The sequence below is a fragment of the Ailuropoda melanoleuca genome, chromosome 2 (assembly GCF_002007445.2).
Source record: "Ailuropoda melanoleuca isolate Jingjing chromosome 2, ASM200744v2, whole genome shotgun sequence".
NCBI classification, from domain to species: domain Eukaryota; kingdom Metazoa; phylum Chordata; class Mammalia; order Carnivora; family Ursidae; genus Ailuropoda; species Ailuropoda melanoleuca.
Genome location: NC_048219.1, coordinates 11,805,331 through 11,827,194, shown reverse-complemented (window position 1 = coordinate 11,827,194; position 21,864 = coordinate 11,805,331). Strand labels below are relative to the sequence as shown.

The 21,864-nt window shown below is 49.2% G+C and overlaps 1 protein-coding gene across 1 annotated transcript in view; it reads left to right on the top strand.

Moving 5' to 3' along the window:
• CSMD2 (CUB and Sushi multiple domains 2) overlaps positions 1-21,864 on the top strand; it is a 590,718-nt gene that overhangs the window by 419,167 nt on the left and 149,687 nt on the right. Inside the window, exon 26 of the mRNA XM_034645185.1 lies at positions 2,527-2,640. Coding sequence (XP_034501076.1) covers positions 2,527-2,640 — 114 coding nt within the window. The remainder of the gene's footprint in view (positions 1-2,526; positions 2,641-21,864) is intronic.

Genomic DNA, 21,864 nt, shown 5'->3' with positions numbered 1-21,864 from the left:
GAAGCCATGGGGCTCTTGAGATGCTTCACAAAGGTGAAGGCCGATCTTCTACCCGCGACCTTGATCCTATCTTCTTCAGTGTCTTCTAGGATTTTGCTCAGTCATTCCCTTTCCTGAAAAACGCAATAAATCTCCTGCTCTTCATTTTCTCTCATGCTCCCTTGTCTCAGACCCTTATAGTAATTTTCCTGGGAAGCAGTAAATGTCACTCATTCATCTGATCATCCGTGTATCTCCCCATTCAGTAAACGTTTACGAAAACGTCTGTAACGTGCCAGGCACTACAGGGGCACTGGATATACAAATAGGAGGAGGACGAGGTCCCCGCTGCCAAAGTGTTTGGAGTCTTGTGAAGGAGATAGGACTATAACATGGTGCATGTGTTGTGATAAAAACCTGCTCATGTTAAAACGGAGACACGAAGGAGGAGAGCGGCAACTCCACCTGGGAGGGGAGAGGCCCCAAAAAGTTCCCCACGGAAGCTGTTTTCAGGCTGTCGGTCCATGTGGAGGCATGAAGAGGCCTCGTGCTCCTGACCTGTAGCATTCATGAGGCTTGACTGGACCAAGGGGTGTTGCGAGGGGCCAAGAGGCCAAAGGGAGTCCCTCTGAAGCTTGGGCTTCATTCCAGGAAGGAAGGTTTGAAGCAAGCAGTGACCCAGTCAGTTTGCATTCTAGAAAGATCCATCTGGTAGCACTGCTGAGGGGAGAGTGGGCAACTGTGCCACCCTAGAGATGGCCAGGGCCTAGGCCAAGACCCTAGCAATGGGGCCGAGGGGCATCGATGTGACAAACACCCCAGTGGTTCAGGGGCTGGGTCCAGAGGCAGATCAGATGTGGGGAGGATGAAGGCCAAACGATCACCAGCTTCTGACCAGGGTGACTAGGTGCTCTGGTGGGGAGTGCAGATCTCTGCACTGGTCCCCTGCCTCCAGTTCCACCCCTCCATGCCCTTCAGGCTGCTCCCCGTGTGCACTTCCTGGCATGTAAAGTTCACTAGCGTGTAAGGTGACCAGCTCTTCCCCAACAGAGTACATACGCTAGCCTCATGCACGGCGCCCTTGGATGTCCAACACTGGGCCAGCTTCACAGTCCTGTCTCCCACCACCATCTCCTCACCTGCCCCCCGTCTGCCATGCTGTTGCCCACCACGGGGACATTTGCCCTTTCTCTTCTCTCCTGCAGTGCCCCCCACACCACCCCTGCCACCCAGCCAACCCAATCCACTCCTGCTCCTCCTTCACGACTCCCCCTGCCCCATGCGAGGGGAAGTAGTCCCTTCTCTGAGCTGTCACCTACCACCAATGTGCCTCTCTTGGGGCCCGCAGTGGCTTCTCCTCCTCTAGACCATTAGCCCTCGGAAGGAACGAAGCAGTGTCTTGCTTGCCTCTGCATTCCTGGCACCCTGCAGGCCCCATGGCTGGCAAGGCACAGGTTTAAGTGTCTGCGCATCACCAGGGGGGCTTCAAGGAGTTTGGGCGCAGAGTAGGCTGTCAGCCCTCTACCCAGGGACTTTTGTAAAAATGGCTTTATTGAGATACAATTCACATCCCATACACTTCACCCCTTTTAGAATGTACAATCAGTGCTTTTTAGTCTATTCCCAGGGCTTTGCAGCCGTCACCGCAATCTGATTTTTGAACCAGATCGTGTCCATCTTGTCCACCCAGAAGAAGCCCTGCGCCCACTCCCTCCAGGCCCTGGCAACCTCCCCTGTACTTTCTGTCTCTATCGATTGTTCTGTTCTGGACATTTTGTATAAACTGAATCATATAATACGTGGCCTTTAGAGTCTGGCTTCTTAAATGTAGCATCATGTTTTCGAGTCCATTCCTGTTGTAGCAGGTAGCAGTCCTTCATCCTTTTCTATGATCAAATACTATTCCATCGTACGGATTACACTGTATTTGTCTACCCATCCGTCGGCTGATAGACATTTGGGTTGCTTCCATCTTTGGGCTGTTATGCATCATGCTGCTGTGAGCATTTTTGTGTGAATGTATGCTTTCATTCTCCTGGGTCTGTGCCTACTAGTGGAAATGCAGGGTCCTATGGTGACTACGTGCAACATTTTGAGGAACCATAAACCCGTTTCCCAAAGCAGCTGCCCCATGTTGCCTTCCTACCAGCAAATGTGTACGGGTCCCGGTGTCTCCACATCCTCACTGACACCTTTCCTGTCTGGCTTTTTGATTGCAGCCATCCTTGTGGACGTGAGGCGTGTCTCACTGTGGTTTCATTTGCATTTCCCTGATGACTACTGATGTTGAGCTGCTTTTCATGTGCTCGTTGGCCATTTGCATACCTTATTTGAAGAAATGTCTGCTCAGATGCTTTGCCCATCCTTTAATCGGGCCGTTTGTCTTTTCATTGTTAAGTGGTAGGGGTTCTTTGTAGATCGTGGATACCAGCTCCATCCGGGGGCCTTTCTGTATGCTGTGCTCAGTCACCTGGAGGGAACAAGGGGCACACTGAGAAGAGGAGCCATGGAGTCACATAAAACTCACTTTTTTGGGATTTCTTTCAGCTGAGTGTGGAGGGACAGTGAAAGGAGAGGTGTCGGGGCAGGTGCTGTCACCCGGGTATCCAGCTCCCTACGAACACAATCTCAACTGCATCTGGACCATTGAGGCTGACGCTGGTTGCACCATTGGGTAAGTGTCAAGGCTGGCAAAGTCACCGTTGCTGGCCGTTCAGGAGAGTTGTCACCAGCATTGTCGTGGGGCTACTCAGCTAGTGGCTGGCCCTGCCCACCTCACCTGGAGGCCCTTGGGATCAGCAGTGGTCGCTGTGACCCCAGGCTCGGGCTGGTGTCAGTGGAAAACCGGGAGAGGCCAGTCTCAGCCTCACAGGGCTGCCATCCAAGTTCAGACAACTCTCTGGCCTCAATGACACAGTGACAACAGAGTAACTGAGGGCAGAGCCAGAGGTCGTACGGACCCCAGCAGTAATCCCAGCCCTGCCACCCTCTGTTTGCAGGACTTTGGGCACCCGCTGTTTGCAGGACTTTGGGCACGGCCCTTATTTGCTATTACAGTAGCAGCATCTCGGAGTGAAGCACTTAAATGGGACGGCATGTGCAATGCGGCCAGCATCGTACTGGGAACATAGTATCTAGGAACGCTTCTGTGGTTGTTTCTCTACCAGTGGTGTCAGCTCAGAGCGGTATGATCCCAGATTGTTCCCTTTTCTCAGTCTGAGTGTAATCTGTAAAGTGAAGGCAAAAATGCTGGTGTTTGAGGGTTGCAGAGGGAGTAATTACAAAATCCCAGCAGTGGTCCAATACTTCATACACACTCCCTCAAAATATAACTTGCTTTCCATACGAGCATCTGACCAGCAGGATTTATTTATGGGAGTTCCAAAAAGTCAGAGAAGAAAGGAACGTCACAATTTAGCCAGCACAGGGCCTGGCACACCTGTCATTTTACTAGTTCTTCACTAAAGTAAGTCCTAGTAGTAAATAGACATTGTTCTCAGTCCCATTTTATAGATGAGAACACTGAGATCCCAAGGGAGCGCATAGTATGTCTCAGTTCACACGGTGAGTCCCACAGAAAGCTGGGACTTGAACCCAGGTTTTTCTGAATCTTCGCACTGTTCACACTGGCAAAGCTGGGCCTTGCTTGACCTGCGGTTCAGATGAGCTGTGAGGAAAGGAGCAGTTTGGGGTGGCAGGATGAGCAGAGGTCTGGAAGGAGGATCGAAAAGGCAACTGGAGAGGAGACAGAATCTGGCTGGAGAGGGGGAAGCATGTGGACAAGGAATGGGAGGTAGAGAGATGTGAAGTACAGCGTGGTCATGGAGGATCTTAAATGCCAGCAGACAAGAGGGAGCCATGGTAGGTTCTTGAGCAGGGGTTGTCCCACCAGGGTCGTTTACAGTGAAGAGAACTCATGGGAAGAAAACCAGTCAGGAGTCTAGCACAGTGACCCAGGAATGAAATGTTGAGGATTTGCAATTGTGGGGCGCCAAGGCAAGGAGAAGAGTAGCTACAGAAGATTCTGCCCTGGAGAGCTTTCAGTCAAAGGGAATTGACGGAATGGATACGTTGCCTCAAGAGATATAGACATTTGTGTATTTGCTGATGTAAACAGGTCCTTGGACTCAGTTCAGTTACAATTAAATGCATTAAGTGCTTGCTATGTGCACGTTTTTGAGCTAAGTCCTGTGCAAAATGAGGTCAGCAGAGCTCTTCGGGGGTTTGCACTAGTAGGGGGATAAGTTAAATATACAAATTCATCCTGCACACTGCTGCTGGAATAAGCTTCTGGAAGCACACCTGACCAGCTCACCTGCTAATTGGAAACCTTCCATGACACCCATGCTCACAGAAGCTAAACATTTTATCCCGGTTTTCAAGGCCCTCGTGACCTAAACCTACCTGCCCAACTTTATTTCCCACCCCTTCCGTCTAGTGCCACTCCAGCAGAGCTGAGCAACTGGTGACTCCTGTGCATATCCACACTCACGGCCTCGCTCTCTGCCTCTGTTTCCACTCGGCCCTCCCTGCAGTGCCCTCCTCCCTCCAAAGGCTTAAGTCTGAAATTCCCCACCCCTCAAAGTCAAGTGCATGTGTCAGTTCACCCAGGAAGTCTTCTGATCCCCTCTCTTGGACTCCTAGGAGTCATGTCCCCCTCTTCTGAACTCCCATTGCCCATGACCTGCATTTCCCTTATGACACTGACCACTATCATCCTCTCTTTCTGCTCCTGCCTTACCTGCCCGGCCAGAGCCGGGGTCTCTGCCCAATTCATTTCTGCAAGTCTCCCGGCTCTCAGCACGGTGCCCCTAGCACCTGGCTCCACAAGTGTCCAGTAATGAATGAATGAATGAATGAATGAAGCAGGACTCGGGTCCAAAAGGGGATTATATGACTAGGAGATCCGTGATAGTCCCTCAGTTAGTGTTAAGTGAGCAATAAGTGAATCAGGAGCATAATGACTCTTTCTTGGTAACGTGCATATATGCATATCAGGAGGTTTTCCTGCTTCCCTGCCTTGGAGCTTCTCTCACTCACTCATTCATTGATTCATGTAACAACCACCTGTCTGTTTAACACATGGCATTGTCTGGGCGAGGTGCTGCTGTCACATACGTGATGGAGACCCAGGCACCGTTGGCAAAGGGGAGACGTGTGCATACACACAAGGAAGCGGAGGAATAGGGAGGGGCGGGGAGCAAAAGCAGAACAGAAGACCAGAGATGCTATCCTGAAAAAGGTGACACAAGAGCTGAAGGATGGAGAGGAAGTTGCCAGATAGCCAGGGAGGAAGGTTGGCGGGAGAGGACGTGACAGGGTGTGGTCAGGCACGAGGCCCACCCAGGGCATCAGCTGCAATTTAGTAGTAAGGGACAGTGGCGGGAGGTAAAGTTGTTGGAGCGGGCTGCAGCCTGAGGGTCAGGGTCAAGGACTTGAAGCCCATGACACTGGGTTTGAACCCGTCCTGGCAGCCTCATGGAGAATGGCGTAGCCTGGGACAGGGAGCCCGGGGAGGAGGCTATCCCAGATCGTAGTTGAGATGAGGAGCCAGAACCCTGGCTGTGGCAGTAGGAGTGGAGAAGAAGGGACAAATTCAGGAAACTAGTGGTCACACCAGCTGGTCTCACTCTCCTCAGTAAATAGGGAAAGTGCCATTTCTTCTGTTTCCCCAGGTTTTGCTGCATAACACACAATATGTAACATACACAGAGAAATTGAAAGAACGGCGCACAAGCATCTGCACACCTACCACCTAGACTCAGCCATTATGAATATTTGCCATATTTGCATTCTTTCTCTCTCTCTCTCTCTCTCTCTTTTTTTTTTTTTTCCTATTTCCTTCTTGCTGAATCACTCAAGAGTACATTGTGGACATCGTGGTCCCTCAGTCCTCAATACTTGGGCAAGCATCTTCTAAAGCAGAGGATGTGCTCCTGCACAACAGAGCTACGTTAGCATACCCAAGACAGGCAGCATCACCCCGGGAGGGAAGTTTTAAAACAAGGGCCAGAGGAGAGCAGGGGGATGTAGGAGCAGCTGACAGGCGAACATGAGAAATCGATGATCAGATTTCTGGGCAGGGTAGAGGAACGGTGAGCATGGGGTGAGCCGGAGGGGAGCCAGGAGGACCTCTTCATGGCCCTCAGGAAGAGAAGATCAAGACAGGGCCACCAACTGTCCTCTGCAGGGTGACATAGCAAGGACTGTAAAGTCATGGGGCCTGCTGAATGTGTGTGCGAGGCCCCCACGACAGGGAACAGTAGGGAGAAGGTGAAGGTAGCCTCAGTCCTCCCTCTGGAAGGCTTCTGGCAGCCTCACAGCCTTAAAGGAGCTGATGCCAGGGGAGCAGAGGGGGGCTTCCAGCTACACTGAGCTACAACTTGATCCTGAATGAACAGCAAAACTCCTGGGATGGAGAGGAGCCACAGGACACCTTTCCCTTTCTCATTCAGTCCCCCAGCCCAGCTGGCCTTTCCAGACAGTGTGTGTGGTCCACACACACATCTATGTTCATGCCTGTTCTCTTTCTCCTCTCTCTCCCTCCTTGTCCTTCCTTCCCTCTTTCTCTCTCTCCCTCTCCTCCTCCCCTTCAGTACCCCCCAAACCCCTCATTTGAATAACCAGCAGCAAAGTTAAGGGAATTCATGATTAGACCTAATTAAGACAAACACAAAAAGCCCCTTTTGTGTTTGAGTCCTTGTTCAGAGTAAGATCTAGTGATTATTTTTTAAATGGGAATATTTTTATAGAATGTTTATATATTAAAAAATACACCTGTTTTAAAAACTCAAAATGCAAACAGTAAAGATATTTGTAGAGATCAAAAGTCCCCTTAATCTTACTCTGGTCTCCCCACACACCCCACAGAAGATAAGCATTGAGATCTGTTTGCTCTACTTGTTCTTTTAGATATTTTGATACATCCATAAAGCAATTGCAGTAAACATGGTTTCTCAAACAAGGTCATCTCTATGCATGTTTCAGTGACTTGCTTTTGATTTACTGTTTAATTCTCTATCATCATATTATTGTGTCAATATATATAGATCACCTCATCCTGTTTGATGGCTACAGAGGATTCTGTTGTAGGCACAACCATAATTTATTTTTCTACTCCCCTATTAATAAAGTAAATATTTTCAGTTTTTTACTCCAGTGAACATCCTTATACATGAATCTTTGAACAGTTGTCCAATTATTTCCTTAGGATGTATTCTTAGAAGGCAAATTTTAATATATGACCTCAGATTTCCCTCTCGTTCCTGCAGCAATTTACACATCCACCACAAGCCTGCCTCCCCCCCTGCAGAATCACTAGCTGCTGTCAACCCTGTCAGTGTCTATCAGTTTGACGGACAAAATGATACCTAGTTGTCTTTGCTGCTTCCAGTTCTCAGTATATTTTTCTTTGGGGGAGTTGTTTTTTTCTTTTCTTACAGAGTACTCAACTGGGTTGATTTTTAGGTAGTCTATCATTTCAGTTTAGATTTCCTTTTAACCTGAGTATTAAATTTTTTTTAAAAATGCACTACTTGACTATATATATTTCATATGATCTTTCTTGTTACTTTTACCCTTTTTACCTTTGGAATTTTTGTCTTCTTCATGTTCCATGTACGTTTGGAGAAAGTGAAAAGAGCACAGGGTTATATATATTTCTTTTTCACCAAACGCATTATGCTTTTTTCAAACAAAACAGCTGATGCTTCTTTATTTCTTTCTTTCATTTTTAACTCTTCCTATTGTTCGCTGATTTGATTTAATTGGCTTTATTTTTTCCCCTCGTAATTTGAAAGTTCTATGTCCTATTTTTTCTTATTCTGCCAGTGATCTTGTGTTTTCATTAATTCTGTTTTCAACAGCATTTATCTCGTTCTCCTTTATTTTGGAGATCTTGTTGTTTTCATTTTTATTTTAAGGAAACTATTCCCTTTTTGTTGTCTTCAGATTGCTCCTGACAGCTTACTTTTGTCTTTTCGATGTATTATTGTCTTGCATCTCCCCGAGAACACTATTTATGTTTTGTTTTACAACTGTCTGCTATTTTTTCCTGCCTGTACTGCATTTTGCAGTTGGGCCATTTTGTCTGATCCGTCAGCTGGATTCCTCTGAGAAGCTACGTCTCTTTCCATCCCAGGAGTTTTGTTGTTCATTCAGGATCAAGTTGTAGCTCAGAGCTGGACTCTGGCACCAGACTGCCCACCCACCACTCTGACAAGCTGTGCAGCTTGGAAAGATCTTTAAGCAGGTGCTCCGGGCCTCTGTTCTCTTATCTGTAAAATGGTGATTTAAGATGGTACCTACCACCTAAGGTTGCTATGAGGATAAGTAAGTAAATGTATCTAAACACTCAAAAGAGTGCCTGGCATGGAATTCCCAAGTGAGGAGAACTCCCTCCTGGGCTGGGTAGGTGGTTGTTCATTTTACCCAGATGGGGCATCCCCTGAGCACAGCAGGCTGTAAGTCACCCCTGAGAGTCACAGGTGATGGGTGCCATGCTGTCGGTGGGAGCAGGTGTCAAGCAAGCCGCCCTTTGGTGTGCCAGATGGGATAAGTTGTGGGAAAGCCCACAGGCCAGTCCATGAGCCTATTCCCAGGTGCACAGACAGGACAAGGTTTGCAGATGCCTCTCCTCACCCCGCCCCAGCCCAAACCAAGCATTGGAGGTGATCAGAGGAATCCTTGGTCAACCTCACCCCAGCAAGCCATGCAAGGATAATCCCTTGCCAAAATTGCCCAGGAGGGACATTGGGCCTGCAGGGATCACACTCAGCCCTGGGTGGGGCCCAGGCAGGAAAATGGGCCCTTCTTGGATGTGTGTGACAAGCATGGGCTGGTAGTCAGATTCTGCCCTTGAACACAGGGGGCAGCTGCAGCATTTGACATGTGCTTTTCCCCTGAGTGCCAGGAATGGGACAGGCTGACCAGTGAACTCCATCCAGGCCTGGCAGCTAACAGCAGGAGAGCAGACAGTGAGCTGCACCCTCCATGTCACTCTTTCCTCTGTGGTCAGTACGCAGAACATGGAAGTTTCATCCCCTGTGGATGAAACCTCTTCTCAATTACCAATGTTGGTTTGGAGTTTCCCCTGTTATAATCAGTGGACCAGTTCAGAGGAGAGTTGGAGATGAGAGGGAGGCAAAGCCTTCTGCTCTTGGTCCTCCCCTCTACCTAACATTTATCAAACACATACAGCATACCACATTCTTGATCGGTTATTACTGTCCCCATCTTACAGATGACACCACTGAGGCTCTGGAAGGGGGAACGTCTCACAGTTACCCAGGGACATGGGTTTCAGACCCATTCCATCTAGGTCCAGGCTTTTCTCTTCCCTGTTTGTCATTCTGACCCCAGTTTAGTTCCATTTAACAAAACATGCATTGAACACTTTCTCTGTGTCAGAGACTATGCAGTGGGAAACACAAAAATTAGACTAAGGCTAGTCTTTGTCTTCCAGGGGCTCACATTCTATGAGGCAAATAGTCAAACAAACAGGTCCCTCCGAGACAAAGTAGATACTGTAAGTGAGTGCAAGCCAAGTTCAGTAATGGAGAAGAGAGAGAGAAGTCCTGCCTGCAGGCATCGAGGCAAACATTCCAACTGAAGGGGAAAAGAAAGCAAAGGCACGNGTCCCTCCGAGACAAAGTAGATACTGTAAGTGAGTGCAAGCCAAGTTCAGTAATGGAGAAGAGAGAGAGAAGGCCTGCCTGCAGGCATCGAAGCAAACATTCCAACTGAAGGGGAAAAGAAAGCAAAGGCACGAACAGAGGGCAAATGTAGGATCTGTCCACAAAAGAGTGCTCCCTGGATGTGGCTGGGGACTTCGCGGGGGAGATGAGGTTGCATGGGTAAAGAGGGCTCTCTGCAGGACCCTGTGTGCCAAGACGAGAACTCTAAATGGATTTCTCAGTATAATGAGGAGCCATTGGAATATTTTGAAGACAGTAACGACATTCAGTTCAATTAAAATACTTGGAGCATTTACTCGGTGCTAGGCGTTCTGCCAGGTACTGAGGGTATAAATATAAATAAGAAACAGTCTTTTCCCTTGAAAGTCTCAGTCTTATAGATAGACATTTTATCAGTTAGGAGTGGAAGCCGAAAAACCGACTAAAGCTGGATTCAACAGATGGAGGTTCACTTTTCTCTTGGAACGAGAATGCGAAGGTCCCATCCAGACCCAGGGCAGCCACTCAGGAGGCCAGCACCTTTCTTCTCACACTGCTGTCCTCAGGCCCTGTCCTCCCGCTTACCCTGCTGCGCTGTGGCCTTGAAGAAGAGGGTGGAGGCCAGGGCGCAGAGCTTTCTCCTGGCGAGGGTTTGTGTATTTATTCGGGAAGAATCACCGTCCTTACAGACATCTTCCTACATTTGATTAGTCAGAACTTGCCATGTACGCCTGGCTGGGAAAGTGGGAAATCAATTTTGTTTTGCTTTTACAGTTTCAGTAGTAGAGATAGATGAGAGTTTTTGGAAATGGAGTGCAGACAGACTGTCCTACAGGGTCTGCTACAGAGACTAACATGACATGATAAATGCAATAGTAGAAGTTATGTGTGAAACACAACCAAAGAGCATCTGCAAGGATGGTTCCTAATTCCAGGTGGCGGTGGGGGGGGCAGGGTGTTCCGGAGAAGAGATGCTATGCTAACTGCATTTGAAAGCACAGGAGTAGTTCACCGTGCAGGGCGGCGGTCAGGGCCTTGCAGGCATGTGGAAGGGAGGAAGNATGGTTCCTAATTCCAGGTGGCGGTGGGGGGGGCAGGGTGTTCCGGAGAAGAGATGCTATGCTAACTGCATTAAAGCACAGGAGTAGTTCACCGTGCAGGGCGGCGGTCAGGGCCTTGCAGGCATGTGGAAGGGAGGAAGGGCGGAATGTACGCAGCTCCTTCTGGAAGAACCCATTGTCTGGTGTGATGCAATGATATCTCCATTTCTAAAAGGAGATCATTGGTGGCAATGCAGAGGAGAAATTGGCTGGGAAACCAGGGAAGGAGTCTAGGTTAACTGAGGGGTCCTGATTATATTCAGAAGATCTGAGCCTTGTTTCTGAGTACAGATCTGGCTGGGCTGGAGAGCTATGTGTGACTGGCCATGTGAAGTGGAAAGGAAGAAGGGAGAAGACACGGTCTCTTCCAGGTGTGACTTTCCTAGAGAGCTCTGGGGCCCATGGAGGCTGGAAAACTTGTTCTGGAAGCTTTGATTTCTGCTCCTAATGCTCATATTTGGCTAATGGTCCTGGTTTGTTGATTTTTAACTGTAGGGAAACTTTTTAATGATTAATGCAAAGGGTGACCTGGAAGCTCCCTTCTTGGCCGTTGGTCACAAAGCAGTAGGATTACCAAGAGACGGAGGGCTGCAGTTTTGATGAACCAGAACCCCTGCCCAGTGGAGCTTGTCTTCCTGGGAGGAGCCTGGACCAGACAAAACATCTGGCTGCGCCTGAGACCCGGAGTCCTGGGCTGCAGTTTCCCATCAGTCACAGGGCTGCCAGCCCCCACTGTGGTCAGCGTCGCTTCCCTTCAACGGCAAGTGGGCAGCTGGCCCAGAGGAGGCAGAAGGCACCAGAAGCGAAGCTTCTGTTTGTAGCCCTTGCCAGGAATCACAGCCGCAGGTTTAGCAGCTTCCAGAAGGTTTGTTTTTGAGCAGTGACAGCGAGTTAAACCTTAAACAGAGAAGGTCCGTGTACTCTGCACTGCAAGAGCTGACCTCCTGCAGGAACTGAGCAGATAAGCACATACACAGCAGGGCTTCCCTTTGTCAGACTTATGGTTTCAATGAATTGGGAAATCGTCAAAAGGAGCTCAGAAGTTTTTTGAAGGAGAGGATGTGGATCACCCCGTAGGTGTCAGTGTTTAAGAGTGGTGGTGGTCTCTGGCAATTTAGTTTTCATGGATCACCTCTAGAAAAATAATACAAATTACTTCAAATCGTCCAAGAATAATAACCCAGCTACACTGGATAGTCGAATTGGCCAGCAGACATGAGCTTGACTGCCAGTTTACCACCCCAAAAATGGATTCCAGTATTTCTTAGAGGGGGATTCCATTCATTCGATGCAGACCTGCGTTCCTGGCCACGCTGGTCCTTTAGAGAGCTCACCCTCTCAAAAGATTAAGTAAACAAGCAAAAAGGAAATAAAAGAAAACCGTGCGATGCCATGTAACACACACTGTTCTTAAAAAAGAGGGAATCATTTCCCTAAAGGAATAGGAAGATATTCACTGAAAAGATTGTATTATAGTAAACAAAAGAAAATGTAAATGGATAGATGGATACTGTTCTTATTTAAATATAAGAAATAGGGATCATCGGTAGCAGAAGGGTGGATGATGGAATGGGGGAGGGGAGATCCTGAGATAGGCCGACCATGATAGCAGTGAGTAAAGAACGAAAAGAAGCTAAGGACACAGTAGCCAAAATCTACAAGATCGGTACTTGCCTTGTAAGAAATAAAAGCACTGAAGAAGGACGCAAGCTGGAGGGTCTGTCTGAGACGGCAGAGAAAAAGTGAAAGGGTGTGGAAATAATGAAAGAGAAGTTACCCAACNGCTTGTGTTCCCTCTCTCGCTAGCTGTCTCTATCTCTGTCAAATAAATAAATAAAATCTTAAAAAAAAAAAAAAAGAAAGAAATAAAAGCACTGAAGAAGGACGCAAGCTGGAGGGTCTGTCTGAGACGGCAGAGGAAAAGTGAAAGGGTGTGGAAATAATGAAAGAGAAGTTACCCAACGTGGAAGACTGAGGACCAACCAGGCAGCACAGATGGAGAAGAGTATAAGAATAAAATCCGAACTGTGAGCAGACTCCTCTGAGAAGAGGCAGAGGGATACAGTGGAGCTAAAGCCTCCTTGGTGAATTGAACGGACTCACTGAGTTCCAGCCAAAACGAATTAGATACAACTTGATGAAAAATGGATCAGTTCCAAGGATAATAAAAGATCCCTGCAAGCTTTTGGCAAAACACACTCACACAGGTAAGCACACAACCAGTCCTCCTCAAATAAAACAGTCATTTACGAAAAACCACCACCACACCAAATCCAATCCCCCTGAAATCTCTCCTTCACATCAAAGGCCGATACCAGCGGTTGTGAGATCCAAGAATCCTTGATTCATCCAGGATATGATATGCACAAAGCCACAGAAAATTGCCACTGGGGCTGCTTGAAAAACTTGCAAAGACATTGTAGTAGGCTGAATGATGGCCCCCAAAGACATCAGGTTTTAATGACCGAGCCTGTAAACATTAGCTTATTTAGAAAAAGGATCTTTGCAGCTGTGATTAAATCAAGGCTCTTGAGGTGAGGAGATTATCCTGGATTCTCTGGGTGGGCCCTAAATGCAGTCACATGAATCCTTATAAGAGGGAAGCAGAGGGAGGTTTTAGACTCATAGAGGTGAAGTTACAGAGATTGGAGTGATGCAGGAGCAAGCTAAGGCGTGCCAGCAGCCGCCAGGGACAGAGGGAAGAGTGCTTGTGCAATGATGATGCTAACAGCCATGGATCTTTACACAACAAATAACCTACCAAGAAAATGTAGAGTGAAATCTGTCATAAATACAAGAAGTTGACAGTCATAGAAAGACTTTAACACATCTTACTCAAGTAAAAGGAAAAAAATGTCGTACACCTGAAACAAATACAACACTGTATATTAGTCACACTTCAATAAAAATAAAGAGAACAAAGATAGAATTTGTTTTAGATGATTTTGCCATTTATTGATTCTTGCACTATGTAACAGGCTCAGTGCCGGGTACTTTATATGTGATTTCACTTACAATAATCCTCTCAGCAACACTGCTGGACGGATGCCATTCGACAGAGAAGTAAACTGAGGCTCCACAAGGTCACCTGATGAGCTCTCACAGAACTGAATTTGAAGCTGTGTCTTTGACTCCATAGCCACTGTTTTTCCCTCTGGGTTATGCAGCCTCTTCGCAAGGCATGAACCTTTCGTTTCATGGACGACATTTCTTCTGAGAAGAATAAAGGCTCATCTGCCCCTCACAGAATCCCTGACACCTCCAGGGCAGGTTCCGGCTAATGACAGGCAGTCACACAGCCTTCATTTACAAGGTGCCTATGACGAGCAGGAAACCGGTCCAAGGTCACAGGCAAGGAAGGCTGAAACACAAGACAGTAGCCTAAGTCCTGCGTTTGTACGCTGCCCCAGCCTCCCAGAACGCCATCACCGCGGCCACTGCAGTGACCCGAAGCTCAGGTTTATTCTTTCCCTCGTGGAAGTAACAAAAGAATCTTTTTTCTATGGAATACAGCTGGCCCCAGGAAAGAAGAGCCTCTCATTTTGCTCTAGATGCCAATGCTTGCTTTGGGCTTTGGTCTGTCTTCTCCGTTTTTGCTCTTTGGATGGCAGGACGCTTTAATTATTATTGTCTGCTATTATGATCATGGTTTAATTGTTGGTTTGCAGCTCCGTGGCTCAGAAGGGGACATTTTATAAAACAAGTATTATTTTCTTATTGTCATTTCCAGTGTCACTGAGGATAATTTAGGCTGCATTCTCATTTGGGGGCAGGAGTGATTTCTGACCCTCTTCCCCCTGCAGCAGCTGTTCGTTCGTGGGCCTTTTTCCCCTGATATAAAGATCCGCTGTTAGGACTCGGGTCTGTGCACCATCTGTTGTGTTCCTGGGGGTGGCGACAGTTGTTCGGGAGGACATAAGGCCCTTTCACATTCTGGGGCCCGATCAGAACTCTGCAAGGGAAATCAACATGTCAAGATGCTATGGATTTTTTTTCTTGTTTTTGTGTATCTTTCTAATGTGCAATGGACCAGATGGGCCACCTGTAAGCAGTGGGGTGGGCAGAATCCAAAAAGCACCCAACGTGTCCAAATTCCCTTGGGACTGAGGAGACTGAGAACCAGATCCCAGAAGCAGGTTTTGCCTGGGGACAGCTCTTAAGAGGCATGGGCACCTGCCACGAAAATCTCATGTTCCCCTGGCTTTTTACATTGAGACTCTGGTGGAAAATCTCTTCGTGTCATTGAAGCGGAGTGCCATGAGCCCTACTCCCTTACCAGCAAAGTCTGGCGGAGTCTCGGTGGCGGGCTGGTAGGAAGAGGTAAGGGAGCAAGGGCCCGGTGGGAGTGCTCTCCCCGGGGCAGCACCTGCTACCCGGAGATTGTGGAGGAAGGTGGGACTCTGAGGAAACACCATGAGAAAAAGGTGTGTGGAGATCCCGGAACAGGGCCAGCCCCACAACCCAGGGTGCCCTGCGGTTGAAGCAGGTGGCAGTCAGCTGAGCAATGAAGACCCAGACCCCAAGAAAGCAGAGTTTCAGGACACTCCCCAGGGGAGCAGGAGAGAGAACCAGAGACCAGTGGGGCTGAGGAGCTGAGCGGCATACTGGTCGCCGTGAGCGCCCATGTTACACCTCAGGCAAACCAGACACCAGACTTAGGACACTGAGACCAACTCCAGCCCCTCTTTTGGTGGGACTGGCCCTCCCACCCCTGCCCCCAGGCCTGCCCGGTCACCACACACACTGCTGTGGCTAGGATCACAGAGGCCACACCTGCTTTGCCTTCTCCACAGCAGCTTGGACGTTATTGCCATCCCTCTGAGTCTCTCTCCTCTCTTGACTTCTGGGGCTGCACCTTTTCCTGCTTTTCCTTCTACCTCTTAGTCTTAGTCTACATGAGCTTTTCTTCCCCGCTGCTCCCTAAAGCCGGAGAATTTCAGTTGCCTCTCGCCATGTGGCACACACTTGACAAGGAGAGTGGGTGAGTTTGGCTGAACTATGGGTTTCCCTGCCAGATGGTGAGCAGTTCATTCATTCATCAGTTCAACCAAACCAAGAGCTTAGAGTGGGCCAGGCCTGGTGCTGGGTACCAAAGATACAGAGATGAATGAGTCACAAACACAGCAGTTAAGGAACTCAGTAAGGCAAGTACATCACTGGATGGCTCTGATGCGGCATGAGCACATGGAGGGAGCATCTCTCCAGACTGAGGCCATGGGGTCACGGGCTTGGGGGGGTGGGAGATATGGAGACGCCCGGGAAAAGGTCCCCACTGGGTGTGGGATATCAGCTGGTACACGCTTGTCAGGCGGTGTATGAGTTTATGGGGCTGCTGTAACGAATGGAATGACTTGAAACAAGAACAGAAACGTACTTTCTCACAGTCCAAAATCAAGGTGTCAGTATGGCAGTGCTCCCTGAAAACTAGGGAACAATCTTTGTGTCCTGGCTTCTGGTAGTTGCCAGCCTACCTTTGGCTCATAGATACATCACGCCAGTCTCTACCTCTGCGTCCATGTGGTCTTCTCCCCGCTGACCTCTCTGCTTCTCTGTATCCCAGTCTTCCTCTCCTTTCTCTTACGAAGAATCAGCCGTTGGGTTTAGAGCCCACCCTAATCCAGTATGACATCTCTGAACTTGATTACATCTGTAACAATGCATTGATTTCCAATTAAGGTCACATTGACAATTCCAGTTAAGGTGACATTGAAGGGGTTGAACTTGAGCGTATCTTTGTGGGGGAGAAAACTCAGCCCGCTGCAGGTGACAGGTACGGAAGTATGGGGGGTGGGTAGGAACATTCCGGGCAGAGAGAAGTCCCTAAAGCAAGAAGACAAGAAGGAAATGGGTGGAGCAGAGAGGATTGGAGGATGGCAGCTGGGGCTCCTGAAAGACCTGGTGAAGGAAAGAACAGTGTGGTTTGGAACAATCACCCTGGCCCACATATAGAAACTGGATTGAAAGGGTGGGAGGGAGTCTGGATCCAGGAAGGCCAGTCGTACATTTTATAAGCCTCTGTATATGCTGTTCCCTCTCTTTTGATCTTCCTCTCTCTCCGTCTCCTCCTGCTCTTCTTTCCTGTCTTCAAAATTGCTGCAAAGACACCCCCTCCTTGGAGTTCTCCTTGCTTTGCTCAGGTAGAAGACAATGTAAAAGGAAGGCCTGTGGTACCAGAGAGACATGGATTGAACCCTGGCCCTGACCCTTACTGTTTGATACCCACACCCCCCCACCTCCCCACCCCCACTGTGTTAAACCCCGGGGCCTTCAGTCCCCCCATCAGCAAGGTGGCAAAAGTAGCCTGCAAATCGCAGGGTTTTTATAAGGATCCAGCACACATTATTGTGAGTTTTTCAATCAGCAGCAGCAGCCTCCAGGGCAGAGACAGAGCGTGATGCACACACACTTCAGCCTGACCTGTGTCGTGTCTGTGGTCCAAAGAAGCAGACACCCATGCGAGCAAGGCTTCTCTGTGAAGGAGTACCTTTCACCTCTTCCCTTCCCTTCCCTTCAGTGCCTCCCCACTTGGGGACGTGGGGGGGAGTGAGGTCCTCAAAACTGTTTCCAGTTTCTCAAAAGCCAACGAAGACTGATGCTCACCTGCAGAGGAGCTGCTCAGACAAGCCTGCCGTCTGCCTGGCCTGGAATTAGCCCATCGATCAGAGCCTCTGATTAGCATTTTACAGACCTTGATTTCTAGAGGATGAAAACAAGTCTTCAGTAAGAGTCTTAATAAGTGTGGTCGGTTTGACAAAGGAAGTCTTCCCTGGCTCTCATCAAGGATTTCTAATACAAGGGGTCACCACACCCCTGCAGCAGCCCCCCAGCCACCTGCCCTGCACCCACTCGAGCCCCTGCCACTATTCCCATCTGGGCAGCAGGAGTGACCGTAAAATGGAAATCACATCCTGCCAGGCCTCAGTGGGAAAATCTCTCAATGAAACCGAAACTTCCCCCCCGACCCCACCCCACCTTGGGGCCCCACCCAACCTGGCCTCCACCTGCCCCTCTTGGTCCCCCGATAGCCTCGGCGGCCTCTCTGTTGCTCACACGCTCCAGGCTGGCTGTCTTTGGGGGCCTTTGCACATGCTGCCCTTTACCACGGGAAGCTTCCCCCCACCTCTCGCTCCTCCCTGCTCTTCCCAGGGCTGGCACCTGCGAGCTCTCCCCTTGCTTCCGTGTCTCCTCCTTCCAGAGGGCCTCCCCCAGGAAAGCCGGTCCTCTGTCTCAGCACGCTGCTAACNTGTGGTCTTCTCCCCGCTGACCTCTCTGCTTCTCTGTATCCCAGTCTTCCTCTCCTTTCTCTTACGAAGAATCAGCCGTTGGGTTTAGAGCCCACCCTAATCCAGTATGACATCTCTGAACTTGATTACATCTGTAACAATGCATTGATTTCCAATTAAGGTCACATTGACAATTCCAGTTAAGGTGACATTGAAGGGGTTGAACTTGAGCGTATCTTTGTGGGGGAGAAAACTCAGCCCGCTGCAGGTGACAGGTACGGAAGTATGGGGGGTGGGTAGGAACATTCCGGGCAGAGAGAAGTCCCTAAAGCAAGAAGACAAGAAGGAAATGGGTGGAGCAGAGAGGATTGGAGGATGGCAGCTGGGGCTCCTGAAAGACCTGGTGAAGGAAAGAACAGTGTGGTTTGGAACAATCACCCTGGCCCACATATAGAAACTGGATTGAAAGGGTGGGAGGGAGTCTGGATCCAGGAAGGCCAGTCGTACATTTTATAAGCCTCTGTATATGCTGTTCCCTCTCTTTTGATCTTCCTCTCTCTCCGTCTCCTCCTGCTCTTCTTTCCTGTCTTCAAAATTGCTGCAAAGACACCCCCTCCTTGGAGTTCTCCTTGCTTTGCTCAGGTAGAAGACAATGTAAAAGGAAGGCCTGTGGTACCAGAGAGACATGGATTGAACCCTGGCCCTGACCCTTACTGTTTGATACCCACACCCCCCCACCTCCCCACCCCCACTGTGTTAAACCCCGGGGCCTTCAGTCCCCCCATCAGCAAGGTGGCAAAAGTAGCCTGCAAATCGCAGGGTTTTTATAAGGATCCAGCACACATTATTGTGAGTTTTTCAATCAGCAGCAACAGCCTCCAGGGCAGAGACAGAGCGTGATGCACACACACTTCAGCCTGACCTGTGTCGTGTCTGTGGTCCAAAGAAGCAGACACCCATGCGAGCAAGGCTTCTCTGTGAAGGAGTACCTTTCACCTCTTCCCTTCCCTTCCCTTCAGTGCCTCCCCACTTGGGGACGTGGGGGGGAGTGAGGTCCTCAAAACTGTTTCCAGTTTCTCAAAAGCCAACGAAGACTGATGCTCACCTGCAGAGGAGCTGCTCAGACAAGACTGCCGTCTGCCTGGCCTGGAATTAGCCCATCGATCAGAGCCTCTGATTAGCATTTTACAGACCTTGATTTCTAGAGGATGAAAACAAGTCTTCAGGAAGAGTCTTAATAAGTGTGGTCGGTTTGACAAAGGAAGTCTTCCCTGGCTCTCATCAAGGATTTCTAATACAAGGGGTCACCACACCCCTGCAGCAGCCCCCCAGCCACCTGCCCTGCACCCACTCGAGCCCCTGCCACTATTCCCATCTGGGCAGCAGGAGTGACCGTAAAATGGAAATCACATCCTGCCAGGCCTCAGTGGGAAAATCTCTCAATGAAACCGAAACTTCCCCCCCGACCCCACCCCACCTTGGGGCCCCACCCAACCTGGCCTCCACCTGCCCCTCTTGGTCCCCCGATAGCCTCGGCGGCCTCTCTGTTGCTCACACGCTCCAGGCTGGCTGTCTTTGGGGGCCTTTGCACATGCTGCCCTTTACCACGGGAAGCTTCCCCCCACCTCTCGCTCCTCCCTGCTCTTCCCAGGGCTGGCACCTGCGAGCTCTCCCCTTGCTTCCGTGTCTCCTCCTTCCAGAGGGCCTCCCCCAGGAAAGCCGGTCCTCTGTCTCAGCACGCTGCTAATAACTTCGCCCCAAGTGCCGCCACAGCTCGTCATCATTTCTAGGAGTTTGTGCTTGAGGGAGAAGTGCCCGTGTCCAGAAACAACTGGAAAATGACACCCTGTCTGTCCTCTTCACCATGATCTCCCCGCACCCAGCGCAGGGAGGTGTTGAAACAAATGAATGCAGTAAGAGGTCTGGCACTTCAGCCTCTGTCCTTCTGGCTGCCGAGCTGCATCGTCTCTGCCTGCAGAGGACCTCGGGCTCCCTCCTCTCGCCTCCCCCCTGCCGTTCTCTAGACCTCTTCAACGGCAAGCCTTTGACTTTTGCCTGATTATCAGATCAGCTGAGCTGAAGGCAGCGAGCTGGCATTTTTAATTCATGGTCTCAAAGATCAGCCCTTTGACCTTGTGTATGATTCCCCTGTAAACTATCGATTACTGATAGGGCCTCTCCGGCACACACCTGGCTCCTGGCCACAGCCTCTTCCTTCTGGAGGCGCGGGCAGCATTATCAGGGGAAAGAGCGGGAGCACCAAAATTGGATCCGGACTATAATTATATAATGTAATTCTGGCTTGCTCTCAAACCAGCCCTTGACCTTGGGCAAGTTATTCAACCTCCCTGAACCTCCGTATTCTTGTTTTTAAAGATGGGAAGGATTCCACCTACAAAATAAAGATGCTCATGAGGGCTAAGTGGGACCACGAGAAAGTGCTTTGTACACAGTGGTTGTTATATAAACACTTCCTTTCATCTCCACTCCGTCTCCATATTCTCTCTTCACAGCTTCCTGCCAGACCGCTCCTCCTGGAACTTCATTCATTCATTTCATGGATTCATTCACTCACTCCTTGAGTTATTCACCCTCTGGGACCTCAGTGGGTCTCTTAACAAAAAGGNGCTTCCTTTCATCTCCACTCCGTCTCCATATTCTCTCTTCACAGCTTCCTACCAGACCGCTCCTCCTGGAACTTCATTCATTCATTCATGGATTCATTCACTCACTCCTTGAGTTATTCACCCTCTGGGACCTCAGTGGGTCTCTTAACAAAAAGGGGATGAAACCCAGACTCCTTTAACTAATTCTGGGGCCTTATTTTCTTCCTTCTCTCAGCCCAGCTCTATTGCCTATGACCTCCTGAAGCCATTTGAACTCCAGCGTGGGAATCATCTTTCTTCCTAGCCCTTTCACCTGCCTCGGCCTCTGGGTCTTGTCTCATATTTTTTTTTAAAGATTTTATTTATTCATTTGAGATAGAGAAAGCGAGAGAGAGAGCATGAGGAGGGGGGAGAGAGAGAAGCAGGCTCCCTGCTGAGCAGGAGCCCGATGTGGTGCTCAATCCCAGGACCCTGGGATCATGACCTGAGCCAAAGGCAGAGGCTTAACCGACTGAGCCACCCAGGTGCCCCCTGTCTCATGTTATTAATGCAAAGAAAACACACTCCCTTTCATGCCATACAAACTTCAAGTCTCANGACTGAGCCACCCATGTGCCCCCTGTCTCATGTTATTAATGCAAAGAAAACACACTCCCTTTCATGCCATACAAACTTCAAGTCTCATCTCCTCCCTCCTTCCCTGAAAAGTCCAGACCCTGAGAACATCTCTCTTCTAAGAACATGTCCAGCCACACCACCAGCTTACTTTTGGTCTGCTCCTGTGGTTGGTGCCAATTTTGCAGTCCACTGAGTAACATGGAGAAAGCAGAGAAAGAAGGGGGCAGCTTGGCACAGCGGCGGGTATGCATGTTTGCTCTTCTTCCTGGGGAGCTCCTTCTTCCTCTTTCCAATCAAGTGTGGGGCCCCAGGCTGCCAGTCTGCTTCCTGCTGAATGCCTGGAAGGAAAGCCCAACTGTCTTAACTCTGTCAGAAGCCCTCAGAGGGGATGCCTGCCAGGTGAACTAGAACCCACACAGCTTCTGGTGTGGAGGACCTGCACCTCTGTCTGAAAAGAGTTTGCTCAGGAAATCCAGGAGATTCACTTGAATCCTAGTAAAACTAATTGGTAACTGAAAAGAAACACACACACATATCCAACAATAAATACGTAACTAAAAATTAAATCTTATTCAAAATGGAATAAAAAAAGAATTTAATAAGTATCCAAAAAGAAAAACATAACAGGGGCGCCTGGGTGGCACAGCGGTTAAGCGTCTGCCTT